At 48.2% G+C, this 19,551-nt stretch overlaps 1 protein-coding gene across 2 annotated transcripts in view; it reads left to right on the forward strand.

The window, feature by feature from the left end:
* Positions 1–19,551, forward strand: part of CNIH2 (cornichon family AMPA receptor auxiliary protein 2) — a 327,207-nt gene that overhangs the window by 142,219 nt on the left and 165,437 nt on the right. Inside the window, exons 2-3 of one of the 2 annotated variants that reach the window (XM_066583892.1) lie at positions 16,154–16,222; positions 16,525–16,572. In XM_066583892.1, coding sequence (XP_066439989.1) covers positions 16,154–16,222; positions 16,525–16,572 — 117 coding nt within the window. The remainder of the gene's footprint in view (positions 1–16,153; positions 16,223–16,524; positions 16,573–19,551) is intronic. The other variant, XM_066583893.1, reaches the window with a different exon arrangement.

A 19,551-nucleotide genomic window follows, 5' to 3' on the forward strand; every position in this document is an offset into this window, starting at 1 on the left:
CGTAGAATTTTGACGCCAATTCTTTTGCGCATAGAATTGAATAATGGAGTTGGGACCCATTAGCTTTTCCTATTTATGACATAATCAATGCTCCTGCCAAATTTCACGTTTCTATGACACTGGAAAGTGAAAAAATTACATTCCGCACGTAAAATTTGGACGCTAATTCTTTTGCACATAAAATAGAATAATGGAGTTGGGACCCATTAGCTTTTCCTATGTATGACATAATCAATGCTCGTGCCAAATTTCCTGTTTCTATGACACTGGAAAGTGAAAAAATTACATTCCGCACGTAAAATTTTGACGCCAATTCTTTTGCGCATAGAATTGAATAATCGAGTTGGGACCTATGAACTTTTCCTATTTATGACATAATCAATGCTCGTGCCAAATTTCCTGTTTCTATGACACCGGAAAGTGAGAAAAATACATTCCGTACGTAAAATTTGGACGCTAATTCTTTTGCGCTAGAATTGAATAATCGAGTTGGGACCTAATTACTTTTCCTATTTTGGAGATAATCTATGCTCATGTCAAAATTCATGTTTCTACGATATCGAGAAGTTGGAGAACTTTTGGCGAGTCAGTCAGTGAGTCAGTCAGTGAGTCAGTCAGTCAGTGAGTCAGTCAGTCAGTCAGTGAGTCAGTCAGTCAGTCAGTGAGGGCTTTCAGCTTTATCTATATAGATATAGTGAATTACATCATCACATGTAACTCACTGAAGGACCTGTGATGACAGTTGGTCAAAATATTGAAGGACGTGTGATGATGTCGCCGTCATGTGATCAGGGTCAGAGCTCCGGTGATTCAGACTCTTGCTGAGGTAAAATCGTTGCTGGGATGAAGGACTTGTGAAGATGTCACCATCATTTGCTCAGCAGTGGAGCATTTAACTTACTCAGTCAGGGTGCGGGCAGACGAGCGTAGGCGTATTTACGTTCGCACGAGCGCAACGTATAATCGCCCGAGCGATCGTTTTTCACCGATCACGACCAGAGCTAGAAAGCGTATTTTCGTTTGTTCCTACTTTGCAAACGGTCTTTTCAGCGATCGAATATGCGTTGGCGCGTATTTCGGTCGCATATGTTCCGTTTTTTTTCGAATTGCCGTTTTTACGCGCCGTAAAATCGCCCATGTGAACGAATACATTCAAAACCATTGCCTCAGATGGTCACGTATATACGTTTGGTCGCAAAAACGCGCCGTTTATGCGCTCGTCTGCCCGCACCCTCACTCACAGACAAGTGGTCGTTAGTACTTTGATTACATCCTCTGCCACATTCTCTTGAATGACTGAAGCCAAAACCTCATTCGCCCTACCTCCTCCTCCCATCCTGAAATCTCCCCATTCTTAAGATGGCTTCTTATGGAGAGACATATGACGAGGAACATCACTCTGCCTTCTCCATAGCAGCACACTGTGCACCAGATACTTGTGTAGGTGCAGTGGAAGAGACTGACTGACATTGCTAATCACATGCCCCTCCATAAATTGCCACTTTGTGGATAGGGAGATCTCAGGAGTGGACAAGTTGGTGGGACAAGCATGGGACGTGGATTTATTCAATCAGAAGAAAGGGATGGAAGTTGTAATATAAATATAATAGCATGTAGCACACATTCAATTAAAAACATTTTGGATTAATTTCGACCTAAAAGCATCCAATCCCTTTGACTCTGGTCTGCATGCCCAGCCCTAGTTGCATTATTAGGATAACTGTCATTGAATAGTAGCAATTGGGGCAAATTGGGAACTTCAAGTGGCCCTGGAAAAAAATCTAAAACTGGCCCTATTTGGGACATGGTAAAATATTATGTTGGGCACTAAGTAGATTCTAAATAAGTGCATTTCAACAATGTGCCCACAGCAGGCTTTACTCTACCCAGTTACATATAGGCAGCACCATATATGTAGTAAAACTAGTAATCTATACCATATTTATAAATTCTATACTGCAAAAACAACCTGAGGCTGAGTGAGGCAACACTGAAGTAAAGTCTTAAGCACATTTATTGCCTACAACTCCTACTGGTGAATCAGGTTACGGCCTTATTCACACGACTGTATATACACTGCTATTTAGCTGCATCACAAAAAAAAAATTGTCAAAAAATAGCAACCATCTGAAGCATTGAATTCCAATGTATTCATTCAGATGAACGATTTTTGGCTACATAAAAAAAATAGGGCCAGGAAAAAATAGCAAATCTTATATGCTACATCAAAAGATAGGTCTTGCCTAGAGATGAGCGAACGTACTCGTCCGAGCTTGATACTCGTTCGAGTATTAGCGTGTTCGAGATGCTCATTACTAGAGGCGAGCACCACGCGATGTTCGAGTTACTTTCACTTTCATCTCTGAGACGTTAGCGCGCTTTTCTGGCCAATACAAAGACACGGAAGGCATTACAACTTCCCCCTGCGACGTTCAAGCCCTATACCACCCCCCTGCAGTGAGTGGCTGGCGAGATCAGGTGTCACCCGAGTATATAAATCGGCCCCTCCCGCGGCTCGCCACAGATGCATTCTGACAGAGATCAGGGAAAGTGCTGCTAGTGCCGGAGCTGCTATAGGGAGAGCGTTAGGAGTGATTTTAGGCTTCAAGAACCCCAACGGTCCTTCTTAGGGCCACATCTGACCGTGTGCAGTACTGTTGAGGCTGCTTTTAGCAGTGTTGCACAATTTTTTTTTTTTTTGTATATCGGCCGTGCAGAGCATTGCGTCCGCAGTCATTGTACAGAGTATAGGGCCAGTACTGGTGAGGCAGGGAAAGAGATATTCAGGCTATATAGGCAGTGGGCTTTTTCCAAAAAATTGGGGAAAAATACTATATTTGGGCTGCCTGTGACCGTCTTCAGTTTACTGCGTGTCTGCTGGGGGTAGTAGTCCTAATTAATACGCAGCTAAGCGTTACAGCAGGCTTGCGCAAAATTGTTTCCTGGATCTGCTGTCTCTGTTACATCAGCGCCGTCATCCCGCCAGAGGGAAACAGTATACATAATATTATACGCTGCCTACAGTATCTATCTGCTGGGGTAGTAGTCCTAATTAATACGCATCTAAGCGTTACAGCAGCCTTGCGCAAAATTGTTTCCTGGATCTGCTGTGCGTTCCGTAAGGGAAGTCAGCCTCCAACCACAGGCCAATAAGCGGCACATTTAATTACAGCGTTCTGTTTCTGCACTACTGGTAATACAGCATGCTGAGGGGTAGGGGTAGGCCTAGAGGACGTGGACGCGGGCGAAGACGCGGAGGCCCAAGTCAGGGTGTGGGCACAGGCCGAGCTCCTGATCCAGGTGTATCGCAGCCGACTGCTGCGGGATTAGGAGAGAGGCACGTTTCTGGCGTCCCCACATTCATCTCACAATTAATGGGTCCGGTAGACCTTTATTAGAAAATGAGCAGTGTGAGCAGGTCCTGTCGTGGATGGCAGAAAGTGCATCCAGCAATCTATCGACCACCCAGAGTTCTGCGCCGTCCACTGCAGCAACTCTGAATCCTCTGGCTGCTGCTCCTCCTTCCTCCCAGCCTCCTCACTCCATTACAATGGCACATTCTGAGGAGCAGGCAGACTCCCAGGAACTGTTCCCGGGCCCGTGCCTAGAATGGCCAGCAATGGTTCCTCTCCCACCGGAGGAGTTTGTCGTGACCGATGCCCAACCTTTGGAAAGTTCCCGGGGTCCGGGGGATGAGGCTGGGGACTTCCGGCAACTGTCTCAAGAGCTTTCAGTGGGTGAGGAGGACGATGACGATGAGACACAGTTGTCTATCACTCAGGTAGTAGTAATTGGAGTAAGTCCGAGGGAGGAGCGCACAGAGGATTCGGAGGAAGAGCAGCAGGACGATGAGGTGACTGACCCCACCTGGTTTGCTACGCCTACTGAGGACAGGTCTTCAGAGGGGGAGGCAAGGGCAGCAGCAGGGCAGGTTGCAAGAGGCAGTGCGGTGTCCAGGGGTAGAGGCAGGGCCAGACCGAATAATCCACCAACTGTTTCCCAAAGCGCCCCCTCGCGCCATGCCACCCTGCAGAGGCCGAGGTGCTCAAAGGTCTGGCAGTTTTTCACTGAGAGTGCAGACGACCGACGAACAGTGGTGTGCAACCTTTGTCGCGCCAAGATCAGCCGGGGAGCCACCACCATCAGCCTCACCACCACCAGCATGCGCAGACATATGATGGCCAAGCACCCCACAAGGTGGGACGAAGGCCGTTCACCGCCTCCGGTTTGCACCGCTGCCTCTCCCCCTGTGCCCCAACCTGCCACTGAGATCCAACCCCCCTCTCAGGACACAGACACTACCGTCTCCTGGCCTGCACCCACACTCTCACCTCCGCTGTGCTCGGCCCCATCCACCAATGTTTCTCAGCGCACCATCCAGCCGTCGCTAGCGCAAGTGTTGGAGCGCAAGCGCAAGTACGCCGCCACGCACCCGCACGCTCAAGCGTTAAATGTGCACATAGCCAAATTTATCAGCCTGGAGATGCTGCCGTATAGGGGGTTGTGGAAACGGAGGCTTTCAAAGGTATGATGGCGGCGGCGGCCCCGTGCTACTCAGTTCCCAGTCGCCACTACTTTTCCCGACGTGGTCGTGCCATAGCCCTGCACGACCACGTCTCCCGCATCATTGTACGCGCCCTCACCAACGCGGTTACTGGCAAGGTTCACTTAACAACGGACACGTGGACAAGCACAGGTGGGCAGGGCTACTATATCTCCCTGACGGCACATGGGGTGAATTTAGTGGAGGCTGGGACTGAGTCAGAGCCTGGGACCGCTCACGTCCTACCCACTCCCAGAATTGCGGGCCCCAGCTCGGTGGTGGTATCTGCGGCGGTGTATGCTTCCTCCACTAAACCACCCTCCTCCACCTCCTCCTCCTCCTACGCAACCTCTGTCTCGCAATCAAGATGTGTCAGCAGCAGCACGTCGCCAGCAGTCGGTGTCGCGCGTCGTGGCAGCACAGCGGTGGGGAAGCGTCAGCAGGCCGTGCTGAAACTACTCAGCTTAGGAGAGAAGAGGCACACGGCCCACGAACTGCTGCAGGGTCTGACAGAGCAGACCGACCGCTGGCTTGCGCCGCTGAGCCTCCAACCGGGCATGGTCGTGTGTGACAACGGCCGCAACCTGGTGGCGGCTCTGCAGCTCGGCAGCCTCACGCACGTGCCATGCCTGGCCCACGTCTTTAATTTGGTGGTTCAGCGCTTTCTGAAAAGCTACCCACGCTTGTCAGACCTGCTCGTAAAGGTGCGCCGGCTCTGCGCACATTTCCGCAAGTCCCACCCGGACGCTGCCACCCTGCACACCCTGCAACATTGGTTTCATCTGCCAGTGCACCGACTGCTGTGCGACGTGCCCACACAGTGGAACTCTACGCTCCACATGTTGGCCAGGCTCTATGAGCAGCGTAGAGCTATAGTGGAATACCAACTCCAACATGGGCGGCGCAGTGGGAGTCAGCCTCCTCAATTCTTTACAGAAGAGTGGGCCTGGTTGGCAGACATCTGCCAGGTCCTTGGAAACTTTGAGGAGTCTACCCAGATAGTGAGTGGCGATGCTGCAATCATTAGCGTCACCATTCCTCTGCTATACCTCTTGAGAAGTTCCCTGCAAAGCATAAAGGCAGACGCTTTGCGCTCGGAAACAGAGGCGGGGGAAGACAGTATGTCGCTGGATAGTCAGAGAACCCTCCTGTCTATATCTCAGCGCGTTGAGGAGGAGGAGGAGGAGCATGAGGAGGATGAGGAAGAGGGGGAAGAGACAGCTTGGCCCACTGCTGAGGGTACCCATGCTGCTTGCCTGTCATCCTTTCAGCGTGTATGGTCTGAGGAGGAGGAGGAGGATCCTAAAAGTGATCTTCCTAGTGAGGACAGCCATGTGTTGCGTACAGGTACCCTGGCACACATGGCTGACTTCATGTTAGTATGCCTTTCTCGTGACCCTCGCGTTACACGCATTCTGGCCACTACGGATTACTGGGTGTACACACTGCTCGACCCACGGTATAAGGAGAACCTTTCCACTCTCATACCTGAAGAGGAAAGGGGTTCGAGAGTGATGCTAAACCACAGGACCCTGGCGGACAAACTGATGGTAAAATTCCCATCTGACAGCGCTAGTGGCCGAAGGCGCAGTTCCGAGGGCCAGGTAGCAGGGGAGGCGCGGAGATCAGGCAGCATGTAAAGCACAGGCAGGGGAACACTCTCTAAGGCCTTTGCCAGCTTTCTGGCTCCCCAGCAAGACTGTGTCACCGCTTCCCAGTCAAGGCTGAGTCGGCGGGAGCACTGTAAAAGGATGGTGAGGGAGTACGTAGCCGATCCCACGACCGTCCTCTATGACGCCTCTGCCCCATACAACTACTGGATGTCGAAGCTGGACACGTGGCCTGAACTCGCGCTGTATGCCCTGGAGATGCTTGCTTGTCCTGCGGCTAGCGTCTTGTCAGAGAGGGTGTTTAGTGCGGCTGGGGGAATCATCACAGATAAGCGTACCCGCCTGTCAACCGACAGTGCCGACAGGCTTACACTCATCAAGATGAACAAAGCCTGGATTTCCCCAGACTTCTCTTCTCCACCAGCGGACAGCAGCGATACCTAAACAATACGTAGCCCACAAGGCTCAGTCATATAATTTTTGTAAACAATTTTTATACGTTTCAAAGCTCATTAAAGCGTTGAAACTTGCACCTGAACCAATTTTTATTTTAACTGGGCTGCCTCCAGGCCTAGTTACAAATTAAGCCACATTAACCAAAGTGATTAATGGGTTTCACCTGCCCTCTTGGTTGGCCATGGGCAATTTTTCTGAGGTACATTAGTACTGTTGGTACACCAATTTTTTGGGGCCCTCGCCTACAGTGTAATCCAATTAATTTTTTGCCCACCTGCATTAAAGCTGACGTTACTTCAGCTGTGATGGGCACTGCAATGGGATACATTTATGTACAGCCGGTGGGTTCCAGGGAGCCACCCATGCTGTCGGTCCACACGGAGTTGTAACTGCATGTGTCCACTTCTAAAGAACCCCAGTCTGACTGGGGCATGCAGTGTGGGCCGAAGCCCACCTGCATTAAACATGACATTACCTCAGCTGTGATGGGCAATGCAGTGGGATATATTTATGTACCGCCGGTGGCTTCCTGGCACCCACCCATGCTGTGGGTCCACACGGAGTTGTAACTGCATGTGTCCACTTCTAAAGAACCCCAGTCTGACTGGGGCATGCAGTGTGGGCCGAAGCCCACCTGCATTAAACATGACATTACCTCAGCTGTGCTGGGCACTGCAATGGGATATATTTATGTACCGTCGGTGGGTTCCAGGGAGCCACCCATGCTGGCGGTCCACACGGAGTTGTAACTGCATGTGTCCACTTCTAAAGAACCCCAGTCTGACTGGGGCATGCAGTGTGGGCCGAAGCCCACCTGCATTAAACATGACATTACCTCAGCTGTGATGGGCAATGCAATGGGATATATTTATGTACCGCCGGTGGCTTCCTGGCACCCACCCATGCTGTCGGTCCACAGGGACTTCACAATAGGGAGTTGTACCTGCCTGTGTCTATGAATTAAAAACCCCGGTCAGGTTGGGGCATGCAGTGTGGGCCGAAGCCCACCTGCATTTAATCGGACGTTACCTCAGCTGTGATGGGCACTGCAATGGGATACATTTATGTACAGCCGGTGGGTTCCAGGGAGCCACCCATGCTGTGGGTGCACACAGAATTCCCATTGCGGAGTTGTACCTGCCTGTGACTATTTATAAAAAAACGCGGTCTGACTGGGGCATGCAGACACCTTGACAGAATGAATAGTGTGTGGCACATAGGTTCCCCATTGCTATGCCCACGTGTGCAGCTCCTGATGGCGGTGGCACAGGATTATATTTCTCATTGCTTCTGTACAGCATTGTGGGCTATCGCCCCGCCCCTTTTAAAGAGGGCCGCTGCCTAGCCGTGCCAACCCTCCGCAGTGTGTGCCTGCGATTCCAACTCATGGCAGACGCACTTATAAATAGACATGAGGGTGGTGTGGCTATGAGGCCAGCGTGTGGCATGAGTGCAGCTGAAGGCTGCGCAGGGACACTTTGGTGTGCGCTGTGGACACTGCGTCGTGCGGGCGGGCAGCATGTAACCCAGGAGAAGTGGCAGCGGAGTGTCATGCAGGCAGTGATTGTGCTTTGTTGGAGGTAGTGTGGTGCTTAGCTAAGGTATGCATTGCTAATGAGGGCTTTTCAGAAGTAAACGTTGTTGGGAGGGGGGGGGCCCACTCTTGCCGCTATTGTGGCTTAAGGGCGCCCACCCACTGGCGATTTTTTTTCCCTGCGAAATTCGCAGCATTTTTTTCTCTGCAGGGGTCAATGGGACTTGTAATGTTAAAATCGTGATCGCGCAAAATCGCGATTTCGCGGTAAATTGCGATTTTGCGCGATCGCGATTTTAACATTACAAGTCCCATAGACCCCTGCAGAGAAAAAAATGCTGCGAATTTCGCAGGGAAAAAAATCGCCAGTGGGTGGGCGCCCTAATAGTGGGACCTGTGAACTTGAGATGCAGCCCAACATGTAGCCCCTCGCCTGCCCTATCCGTTGCTGTGTCGTTCCCATCACTTTCTTGAATTGCCCAGATTTTCACAAATGGAAACCTTAGCGAGCATCGGCGATATACAAAAATGCTCGAGTCGCCCATTGACTTCAAAGGGGTTCGTTACTCGAAACGAACCCTCGAGCATTGCGAAAATTTCGTCCCAAGTAACGAGCGCCCATCATTTTCGTGCTCGCTCATCTCTAGTCTTGCCCTATGTTTTGCCGAGATATGCAGGAACTCCCATAGACTTGTATAGAAGCAGAAAAAAAGGGAGGGGGAGGGAGTTACTCAGTGTACAATGCTGGGAAAAGAAGACAGCTTGCTCTATTTAATCATTAGCAGGCATTTTGAGGATTTCTGACAATTGATGGATTTCGCCACTGCAGCGTATTTTTTATGTCAATATGCTGCAGCCGCCCATCTGAATGGCAGAAAATACGTGGCCGATCGTGACAATTCTTGATTCATGCTATTTTACAGTGCGCATGGGTGAACGTAAAAACGCGTATGGTCTTGTAAAAGAGGCCTAAAGCTGCTATCCATACACTTTAAATAGGTGTCAGTCTAATGAGCTTTGGGCCGACAGCTACCAACTCCAACATACACATACATGCTCAACTGAGAGTGCATGGGTTTCCATTGGGGAGAAGGACACAGCAATAAAATCAAGCTTACTAAATAAATACTATATCAGAACTGAGCTTACCACTACTATACCTTTGAGGGCACACAGGTGGCACTGTTTGGTGGCCCTGTCACTTTTAGGGGGCACTGTTACTTTGAGGAGGAAAAAGAGACACTATTTGGGCCTCGGTCACCTTTCGTGACTTCGTGGAGCACAATAAAGGTATAGAGAGGGGCAATGTGGGTAGAAACAGGATGGGGAAATTGTATAAGGCCGGCTGCACACGGCCGTGACAGGCTCCGCCATGGAACTCCTTGGCGGAGCCCGTCACGGCGCCCCCCAGAGACCCCAATACTTACCTGTGGATCCGGCATCTTCCGTCCCGCATGACGCTTCGGCGTCATATGACACGCCCACAGCATCACATGACGCGCCGGCCGCGTCATATGACGCGGCTGGACGCGGCTGGCGGTGGCTGGGGAAGCGGTTTCACGCTATCTTCCGCTGTGCTACAGCGGAAGATAGCGTGACGGACGGCTTCCATTGACTGCAATGGAAGCCGTCCGCGTGTACACCCGTGGCAAATAGAGCATGCCGCGGGTGAGGATGGGTGATTTCACAGTGCGGAATTCCGCGATGGAATTCCACACCGTGAGCATTGTGCTATTAGGTTCAATAGGGAAGGAGCCCTAAAGATGAGTTGTGACTGGAAGAGGTCTTAAAGGGGTTATCCCGCGATAGCAAGTGGGGTTATACACTTCTGTATGGCCATATTAATGCACTTTGTAATATACATCGTGCATTAAATATGAGCCATACAGAAGTTATTCACTTACATGCTCCGTTGCTGGCGTCCCCGTCGCCATGGTGCCATCTAATTTCAGCGTCTAATCGCCCGATTAGACGCGCTTGCGCAGATGGGTCTTTTCCCTTCGGCTCGGCAGCAGCGGCGTTCTGGCTCCACCCCTTTGTATGCGTCATCGCGTAGCTCCGCCCCATGACGTGTGCCGATTCCAGCCTCCTGATTGGCTGGAATCGGCACATGTGACGGGGCGGAGCTACGTGATGACGCGTAGAAGGGAGCGGAGCCAGAACGCCGCTGCCTGCGAGCCGAGCTGAAGGGAAAAGACCCATCTGCGCAAGCGCGTCTAATCGGGCGATTAGACGCTGAAATTAGATGGCACCATGGCAACGGGGACGCCAGCAACGGAGCAGGTAAGTGAATAACTTCTGTATGGCTCATATTTAATGCATGATGTATATTACAAAGTGCATTAATATGGCCATACAGAAGTGTATAACCCCACTTGCTGCCGCGGGACAACCCCTTTAATGGCATTCTGTGCCCAGGCAGAGAAGAAAAGGAAAGTGGAAGACTGTAATCAGAGGAGAAATAAATTGGGATCACTGGAGGTAACTGCACTATAACTACTGTCACAGTGTAGAACTGCAATCTGACAGTTATTTGGTGACTACCGCTGTGTTTAAGGTTGCTATGTTGGGGGGACGGGGCAAGATGAACATTTGCACCTAGGCCCACCAGCCTTTAGCTACACCCCTGCTAGTTGTTCAATTCTCATCAAAATTCTGCAACTAAATGAAGTACAATGTTATTGAGTGGGGTTTTAATAAACCCCATTAACTAACAGTGGAAAAAATCTGCTGCAGATTTGAGTCATGTTGCAGATTTTCAAACCTGTAGCATGTTCCATTTGTTGCAGATGTTTCACTGTGGATTTCATTAATCTCAAAACAATCAATGAAATCTGTGGCTAAGGACTTGTTCACATATGCGTTTGTCATCTGGCTGTTCCGTTTTTGCAGCAGCCAAACAGAAATCAAATGTAAATAAATGTTTCCATTTTTCCCCCCATTGATTTCAATAGGTTTTGATTTACGGATTATTTACTTGAATGTATATCGGCCGGTGTTTTCACGGCTGGCCGACATATGCTTCCATCTGAACAGTTCCCTCCTTCCCTACCCCTCACTGGCTCTCTGCCTCTTTTCTCCCCTCCGAGCGGTTTGCAATGGGAGTGGGCAGGATGGGGCGGAGCTAAGCTCTGCCCCCTCCCCGCCCCTTGTCCATAGCCAGCAATGACAGTGGGCAGGACAGAGCGCAGCTTAGCTCCGCCCCGCCTCTACCATTGCAAACGCCGGAGTGAAGGAGAAAGGCAGAGAGCCGGTGAGGGGGAGGTAAGGGATGACTGCTCAGATGAAAGCGTATATCTGCCGACTGTGAAAACGCCAGCCGATATACGCTTGTGTAAATAAGCCCTAAAACTGAAATGTTTCCGTTTAGTTCCATTCTGTTGGAACAAATAGCACTGCTGGCTGTGTTATTTGTTCAGTTTAAAGAATGGAAATCAGTTTAAAAAATAGAAATCAACTAAAACGGAAGTAAGCAAACACTTTGTTGTTTTAAAGCCTATTGAAGTCAATGGGGAAAAAAAGGGAAACTGCCAGATGGAATTCAAATGGAACTGTATTCTCGTCCGAGCAGGCTCGACGGGGCAGCAGGGTGGAGTGGGGAGGAGAGTGAGAGAGATCTCTCTTTTTGCCCATTCACAGTGTGGGACCGGAATTTGATGTGGTTTTTGAGGGTACGCTCACATGCCATGGAAATGGTGTGGAATTTGACCAAGATTTTGGTGTGGATCTGAACCAAAATTCACGGCACAAAATATGCTGCAGATTTGCACCAAAATACACTATGCGTGAACATACATACATACATAGAAACAGTTTAATACATACCTTACGTAAAGAAGATTTTTACATACTGTATATATATATATATATATATATATATATATATATATATATATATATATGTGTGTGTGTGTAAAAATGAAGCACCTAGAGGTAGTTGTTGATTTACTGAAAAACTCGGCATGCAGTTACATCTTAGGCAGATATAAAAATGATTAGAGTTGTGGTATGATTAGATGAACGGTCTTGCAACCTGAGGCACTAAAAATGGTCCAGCCTTGGCCTATAAAAAAGATCTCAGATGCTACTTGTGTGTAGTGAACTCTTTTTCTGTTTGTGTAGAGTTTGCTGACCACTAGACATGCCTCTAAGACACAATCAACGAGATTTTGCTCAGTTAACATTTTTAGGCGGGCACATTACTGGAATGCGAGAAGCTGGATGTTCGTATTGCCAATCACCTTGGCTGTTCTGACCAGACTGTTAGGGGGTGTAGGAACCAGTGGATTCGTGAGTGTACGCACACAAGATGGCTGGGCTTAGGATGCCCTCGACAGACCACCAGTAGAGAGGATGGTCTGATTATTTGACAAGCACGAGCAGCTCAAACTTTTGCGTTGTCCTCCATCCAAAGACAGGTGGCACCAACGTTACAGGACATTGTATCTGTCAAAACAATTTCCAGGTCCTTGGTTGAAGGGCATCTGGTTCCACGGTGCCCATTTTGTGTACTGCTTTGATACCCACCCACTTTTGCCTCCGTTTCCAGTGATGCCAGTCACCCCAGGAGGATAATGCTTGGCCGCACACAGGAAGGGTGTTGCAGGAATGCCTCCACAACATTGCCACACTTCTGTGTCTTGCCTGGTCACCAGATTTATCACCAATAGAAACATGTATGGAACCATCTGAGATGCCAACATTGACATCTACGAGTTTGCACAACCTAGAATTTTAGTTACATTAAATGTAAACCGATATGCCGCAGGACACCATATGGAACCTATATGTCTCCGTGCCTGCCCATATCACATCTTGCATCCAAGCTAGAGGTGGTACAACAGGGTACAAGAGCCTCTATGCCCCTTGTATCACATCTTGTATCATAGCTAGAGGCAGTACAATAGGGTAACAGGATACTAGAGCCTCCATGCCCACCTGTATGACATCTTGTATCAAAGCTAGAGGCGGTGGACCAGGGTACTAGAGCCTCCATGCCCACCCATATCACATCTTGTGTCCAAGCTAGAGGTTGTACAACAGGGTACTAGAACCTCCATTCTCCCTGTATCACATCTTGTATCCAAGCTACAGTCGAACAACAAGGTACTAGAGTCTCCATGCCCCTTGTATCCCATATTGTATCCAAGCTAGAGGCGGTACAACAAGGTACTAGAGCCTTCATGTTCACCAGTATAACATCTTGTATCCAAGCTAGTGGTGGTACAACAGGGTACTATAGCCCCCTTCCCCACAGTATCACATCTTGTATCCAAGCTAGAGGTAGTACAACAGGGTGACAGAGTACTAGAGCCTCCATGCCGACCTGTATCATATCTTGTATCCAAGTTAGAGGTGGTACAACAGGGTACCAGAGCCTCCTTGTCCGCCTGTATCACATCTTGTATCCAAGCTAGAGGTGGTACAACAGGGTACTAGAGCCTCCATGGCTGTCAGTATCACATCTTGTATCCAAGCTAGAGGCGGTACAACAGGGTACTAGAGCCTCCCTTCAAGGTGTCAGATTTCACAATAAATTCTCCTTTCGCTCTGATATTGTAATCACTTACTTTATATTAATGTTACAATCATACAGAAAACGTTTCATTCAATTCCAAGGGAGCCCATAAGGCCTCTCTTCTCCATATAGAGATCCCAGTACTATGAATAAAGCATTGTAGTTGGGGCCCCTGAGCTTCAAGTTACGCCTGTAAATGAGTGTATACTACACACACACAACACAGGCATACTTTTAACACATATGTACATAAATATGCATACTTACACCTCTATTGGCTCCACATTGCCCAGGCTGGGTCCAGTCCTGCAACCTCCCAAAATCACAGCACCAGTTTTGTAATGGATTGAAGTTGGAGAGACCTGGAGATACTCAGTGGGGGCGGCAGACAGCAGCAGAGGATGCACCAATACTGCTCCAGCCTCCACTCCTGATCACAGGCTTCGTCTGCGGAGGTACCATGTGGCAGGAGCTCTGTACTGATGAAATAGAAGGCGAAATCCAACATGATACCAGGGACATAGGAAATGAAGATTTATTCAATGTCGACATGAATGAGTCTAGGAGACATAAAGGTTCTAAAATCCAGACTGACTTGTGACATCACAACAGATTCCTAAATACTAGGTAGGCAGTCTTTTTAGAAGCTAATGCTTATTGGTTCATCTTATCTCTTATACTAGTTACATGTACAGAAAGTAATGGTAGGCAGAGCTAAGGGGGGCAGCAAGGGGATCATTGCTGCATCCCAACATCTAGTTTACACTCTGCTCATCATATGTACAAAGTTTTGAATTCCTGTGCCTGCTCCTAGTACAGCGTTGCACGGTCTCCCTGACTACCACTTACGTCACACAGCAAAAATTTACATTCTTGAGAAAAGGAGATTGCATTCCCATGTTCATAGTTAGGGAACTAAAAGATTATGTGAAGTTAGTATACAGAAGCTATATTTAATTTGTTGGCTACTTATAATTATGTTTATACTTATGTGTAACAGAACAATATATGTTTAATATGCTTCAGCCTTTGGGCTGGTAACAGAGAAACAATAGCTTATAAGTCCTCATACCACACTTTGATTTGTGGAGCAGCAGACTGACTGACTGACTGACTCATTTTAGCAGACGGGTGGGGAAGCAGTACAAAACATAAAGTGGTGTGACAGGGAGGATTCATGGGTAGGCAGGAGAAACCACAGTCCCGTTATATGTAGGTCCTGGTCCGGCAACACACTTCCTTCTCTCTTCAGCTCTTTACCCGTCATCACTCATTTGGAAAGTGGGCACGCTGCATGGCAGCTCCTCATTCTCTCTCAGTCCTTACCATTCATCAATGTCTGGGTCTGGGTACATTAGGCCCTGGGCATTCACAAGGCATCCACTTGGCCTCTTCCATCCTGGTGCTTCTCTAGGGACTGAGTAAAGTCTCTCCTACTCACAAGCGGTACACTACAACTTTAGCCAACTCTCTAGCTAGGCTGGGATGTTTCAAACACTCCTGCAAGACAACCAACTTTTTTTCTGTCTCTTCTGTGTCTCACTTCTCTTTTTTTCCCTCTTTTTTTCCCCCTCATGCACCTTGCAAACACATATATCTTACGAGGTCACATGACACACAAAAGATACATTTTAAGGGCGAGCACCCACTGGCGTTTGCGTTCTCCGCGGGAAAAAAACGCAGCGTTTTCGCCGCGTTTCTCGCGTTTTTTTCCGCGCGTTTTTCGCGGCGTTTTCGCGGCGTTTTGCGTTAATTTCCATTGACATTAATGGGTGCATTAGGAGAAAAATAGGGACACATATGCAACTGACAGTTCCTATGTTAAAAACGCAAACGCAACGCAAAAAAAACGCCAGTGCCTCTATGCCTGTGCAGGAAAAACGCAAAACGCAGGTAAAAAAACGCCAGTGGGTGCTCGCCCTAAGACAGTAACCCATGCAATGCTGCAGCTAGGCAATACACATCACATTCATACACATAGAAGACACTGACAATACAATAAGCACAAGACAAATACAGTCACACTGATGGAGGGGCCCCACTAACTCTGGGCCACTACACCTGCCTGTGAGAAGAGGTGAGTGTGTGTGGGCTCTTGGACAACAGCCTCAGGGAATCACTGTCTACCTCAGCATCAGTTTGCATGCTTGTCCAGGTCATCATGTGCCCCCCCCCCCCCCCCCATATTGGGTCCTGGCAACTGCATTTACATAATTTATATTTGTAAAAGGGGCATAAAAGCAAATGGTAATAAATGAGTCCGATGTAATTCCAAGCTCAATATTCACTGCTTGTGATGCGTAACACAGGCATAAGGCTGCTAGGGCTGTACACGTCTGCCACCTGAGATTCCTGTATAAATTACCATACTCACCAGGCGCTCTTGTATGTATTCCTTCCACGTTTGTTGCGCTAGAATCTTTTTTATTTAGTAGTTCCTTTCCTCCTGCACTTGCTGTGCGGTTTGCTAATATGCCTTTCTCTCTCTGCAGATTATTGCTTTTGATGAACTTCGAACAGATTTCAAGAATCCTATTGAACAAGGGAATCCATCCCGAGCAGTAAGTGATCCTGACACCCTGGGATATGTCATCAACCTATTGATTTGCAGAGCTGCAAATGAACACATGTGGGGCAGTGCAGGGGGCCCATGTAAAGTGTCTCATAATGTCACTAACCTCTCTGTATATTCCTGCATGTCATGTTTTTTTCTACCTTCCATAAAGCACTTCTCCTTTTCTGCACATCTTTACCTTTACTTTCCCTTTTCTATTGCTATGTCTATGGCATAACTCTTCATTACTTCTAAACCTAGCCTCTCTTTTTCCATTTTCTCTTTCTACCTCTCTTAACTTTTCTGCAGAGAGAAAGGGTTAAGAACGTGGAACGGATTTGCTGCTTGCTCAGAAAGGTCAGCAACGTGTTATTGTACTCTGTGTTTCATTTTGTCAGATGTATCTTCTGCTGTATGTGCAAGTTACAGTGACTTAAAGACTGCGGACATCTTTTAGCGGAAAAATACACTTAAATGCATGTATTTAGGGCTGACAATTATTTCTGCAATAGGGTTCAATTAAGAAATTCACACTATTTGTTCTCTGCAGCTTCTACATTACACTGTATATAGAAACTACAGTCTAAGGCCAAATGCACACTGGCAAAAATTCCGCTGCGGATTTCCCACAGAATTTCCGACCATGCCCACTGCGGAGGAGAGTGAGGAGTGAAATCTCCTCCAGCCACCTTGCCCCCTGCTGGCCACTCTGTGAGTGAGCCAGCGCTACTAGCTCCTGTGCAACAGCACGGGAGCAAGTGTATGCAGGTTTGAGTGTTGGGCATCGCTTGCCCGACGTTCATCCAGTCTAAGTAGGCCTTTACAATTACCTTGCAGCAAAATCACATTCATTTCCATTCTTATTAGATATATTAGATATAGAGATGAGCGAGCACGCTCGGATGAGAGCAGTCCCCCCCCCCCCCCCCCGCTACACCCGCCGTGCCCCCGAGCCTGCTTGGACGAGAATGCAGTTACTTGAGAAGAGCAATGCTCGCTCGAGTAACTGCCTTATCCGAGCGTGCTTGCTCATCTCTAATTAAAATAAATATATATATTTGATTAAAATGGGCAGATTTATCAATGCATTGTAAGGTAAAAGTAACAAAATCCTGATTGCTGCTGCCGGTGACTTGAACCTTTTTACTACACACCAAATTTTTTTGAGTCTGCTATTAGCAACATATGGCAGGATTATAGGAATTGCAAAAAGGGAAGTTATACAACTCATAAAGGTCTTGAACTCACATTTCTCACCAGTGTTCCTCAAACACTCCCAGTAAGTCTAAAGTAAGGTGACTTTTAATGTGACTGTTACCATTATCATCCTTTTGTTATTTTGCCGTCTTTATATGATGCTATTGGCTAGGCTGTTGCAAGTGGCAGTGCAGTTGGTTATTCCCTGTTTGGAAACACTGTTTACTGGTGCCAGTCAGGAGGAAGAACCTGACTATGACACTAGGTGCTGCACTACTGTGGTGCTATAGAAGGGGCCTGGAGGAGTTAAGGGAAGGGGACAGAAAGTAGCGAGAGTACAACACAGGCCAGGTGCCCAGTCTGTGGGATCTGCTACTAGTGCATTGGTCATAACAGGCCTCATCCAGCCCTTGGACTTGCACCAGCAGCAAGAATAAGACTTATACAGTAGGAGCAGAGGGACTTTTACTTAAATGGGTTGTCCCGTTGTGACAAGTGCATGTATTCACTTATGTATGGCCATTACAATGCACTTTGTGCATTGTAAATGAGCCATACAAAAGTTATAGACTTACCTACTGGGGTACCACCTCCGTGTTGACAATCCTGTTGTCCCTGGATCCGACAAAAGCTTGCCGCCGGATTCTCCATTTGTCGGGCATGCGCAGAAGAGATCGTCGGTCCATGGACGAGCCTGATATAGTTCGTGCATGCGCAGTATCACGCTTCATTCCTGGACAGTTGAGGAGGTGAGCTGTAATTATTGTGAATGGTGGCTCCTGTGTTATCTATATATAAGTGTCTCATTTCAGTGTAATTCTGTCAGCCCTAAGTGAGATAGGAGAATATCACAGCAAACAAGATGAAAGATAATAACCACTGTACTCAGGCAAACAGGAGATCCAGCTCCAAGCTTTAGCTTTCTCCACATAAAATGAACAGATTCTTCTCTTGAAGCTTTGATGCCCTGTGAACCTGCAATGTTCACTAAAAGAATTCTAGTGGCCTAGGCTTATTGCCATAGATTTCTGGGGAGAAGTGACAGCCATGCATTTTTGGCTCTGCTTAACTACTGTTGAAATGAGGATTTAGCATTTAGGCCACTTCCACATGAGCGACGTGATATCGCTGTGAGAAAATCGCAGCGATATTGCATCGGTGTTAGGTGCGATATCACTGTGTTTTCTTGTGGCAATATTGTTGTTTTGTGTTGCTACAAAGTCGCACGTGGTGCGACAAAGTCGTGTGACTTTATAGCACCACGTGCAAGAATTTTCTGGGAGGGGGGCTTGAAATATAAACCCTACCCCTGAAAACAAGCCCTAGCTACATAAAAAAAGAAAGAATACATCACCTCCCTGGCATTGTCATCTCCCTGCGCGTCTTCCCTGAAGCTCCCCGGCAATTGCTTGAAGTTTTCCTGCAGAGCTTCCTGGTCTGGATTTTGAAAAACCCTGCCTCCAGGAAGCTGTGCTTCTGATTAGTTCTTGAGCGCTGGCTCTGATTGGTTTCCAAGCACACAGCTCAGCCAATCAGAGGCAGAGCTTCCTAGATGCGCAGACTTTAATAAGTTGGCGCTATACAAATAAAGATTATTATTATTATTATTAAAGTCCCAACCAGAAAGCTTTGCAGGAGAACTTCAAGCAACTGCCGGGGAGCTTTGGGGAAGACGCACAGGGAGATAACAGCTCCGGAGAGAGGTGATGTATTTCTTTTTTTTTAATGCAGCTAGGGCTTAGTTTAGGGCTTTTACAGTAGAATATCATACTGTAAGGCCCCCTGCACATGGGTGAAAATTCCACGGCGGGATTTCCCACAGAATTTCTGCCTGTGCCCACCTGCATGGGATTGCATTAGATAACGCAATCCTAGGCAGATGGCTATGATTTCTCCGCGTGAAAACACACGTGGAAAACAAATTGCGGCATGTTCTATTTCTGTGCAAGTCTCGCCGAGGCTCACACAGAATTGTCAGTGGTGACGGGCCGGCTCCTCTCTGCGCATGCGCCGGCTGGCCAGCAGCCTGCGCATAGCAGAGATAGAAGATGCCGGGAGCAGGTAAGCCACAGGCCTCTGCAGGGGCATGGGACTGCATCCCGCTGCGAGAATTCGGTATCCGACCCGGCCGTCTGCAGG

Source organism: Eleutherodactylus coqui, chromosome 11 (genome assembly GCF_035609145.1).
Source record: "Eleutherodactylus coqui strain aEleCoq1 chromosome 11, aEleCoq1.hap1, whole genome shotgun sequence".
Taxonomy (NCBI): Eukaryota; Metazoa; Chordata; class Amphibia; order Anura; family Eleutherodactylidae; genus Eleutherodactylus; species Eleutherodactylus coqui.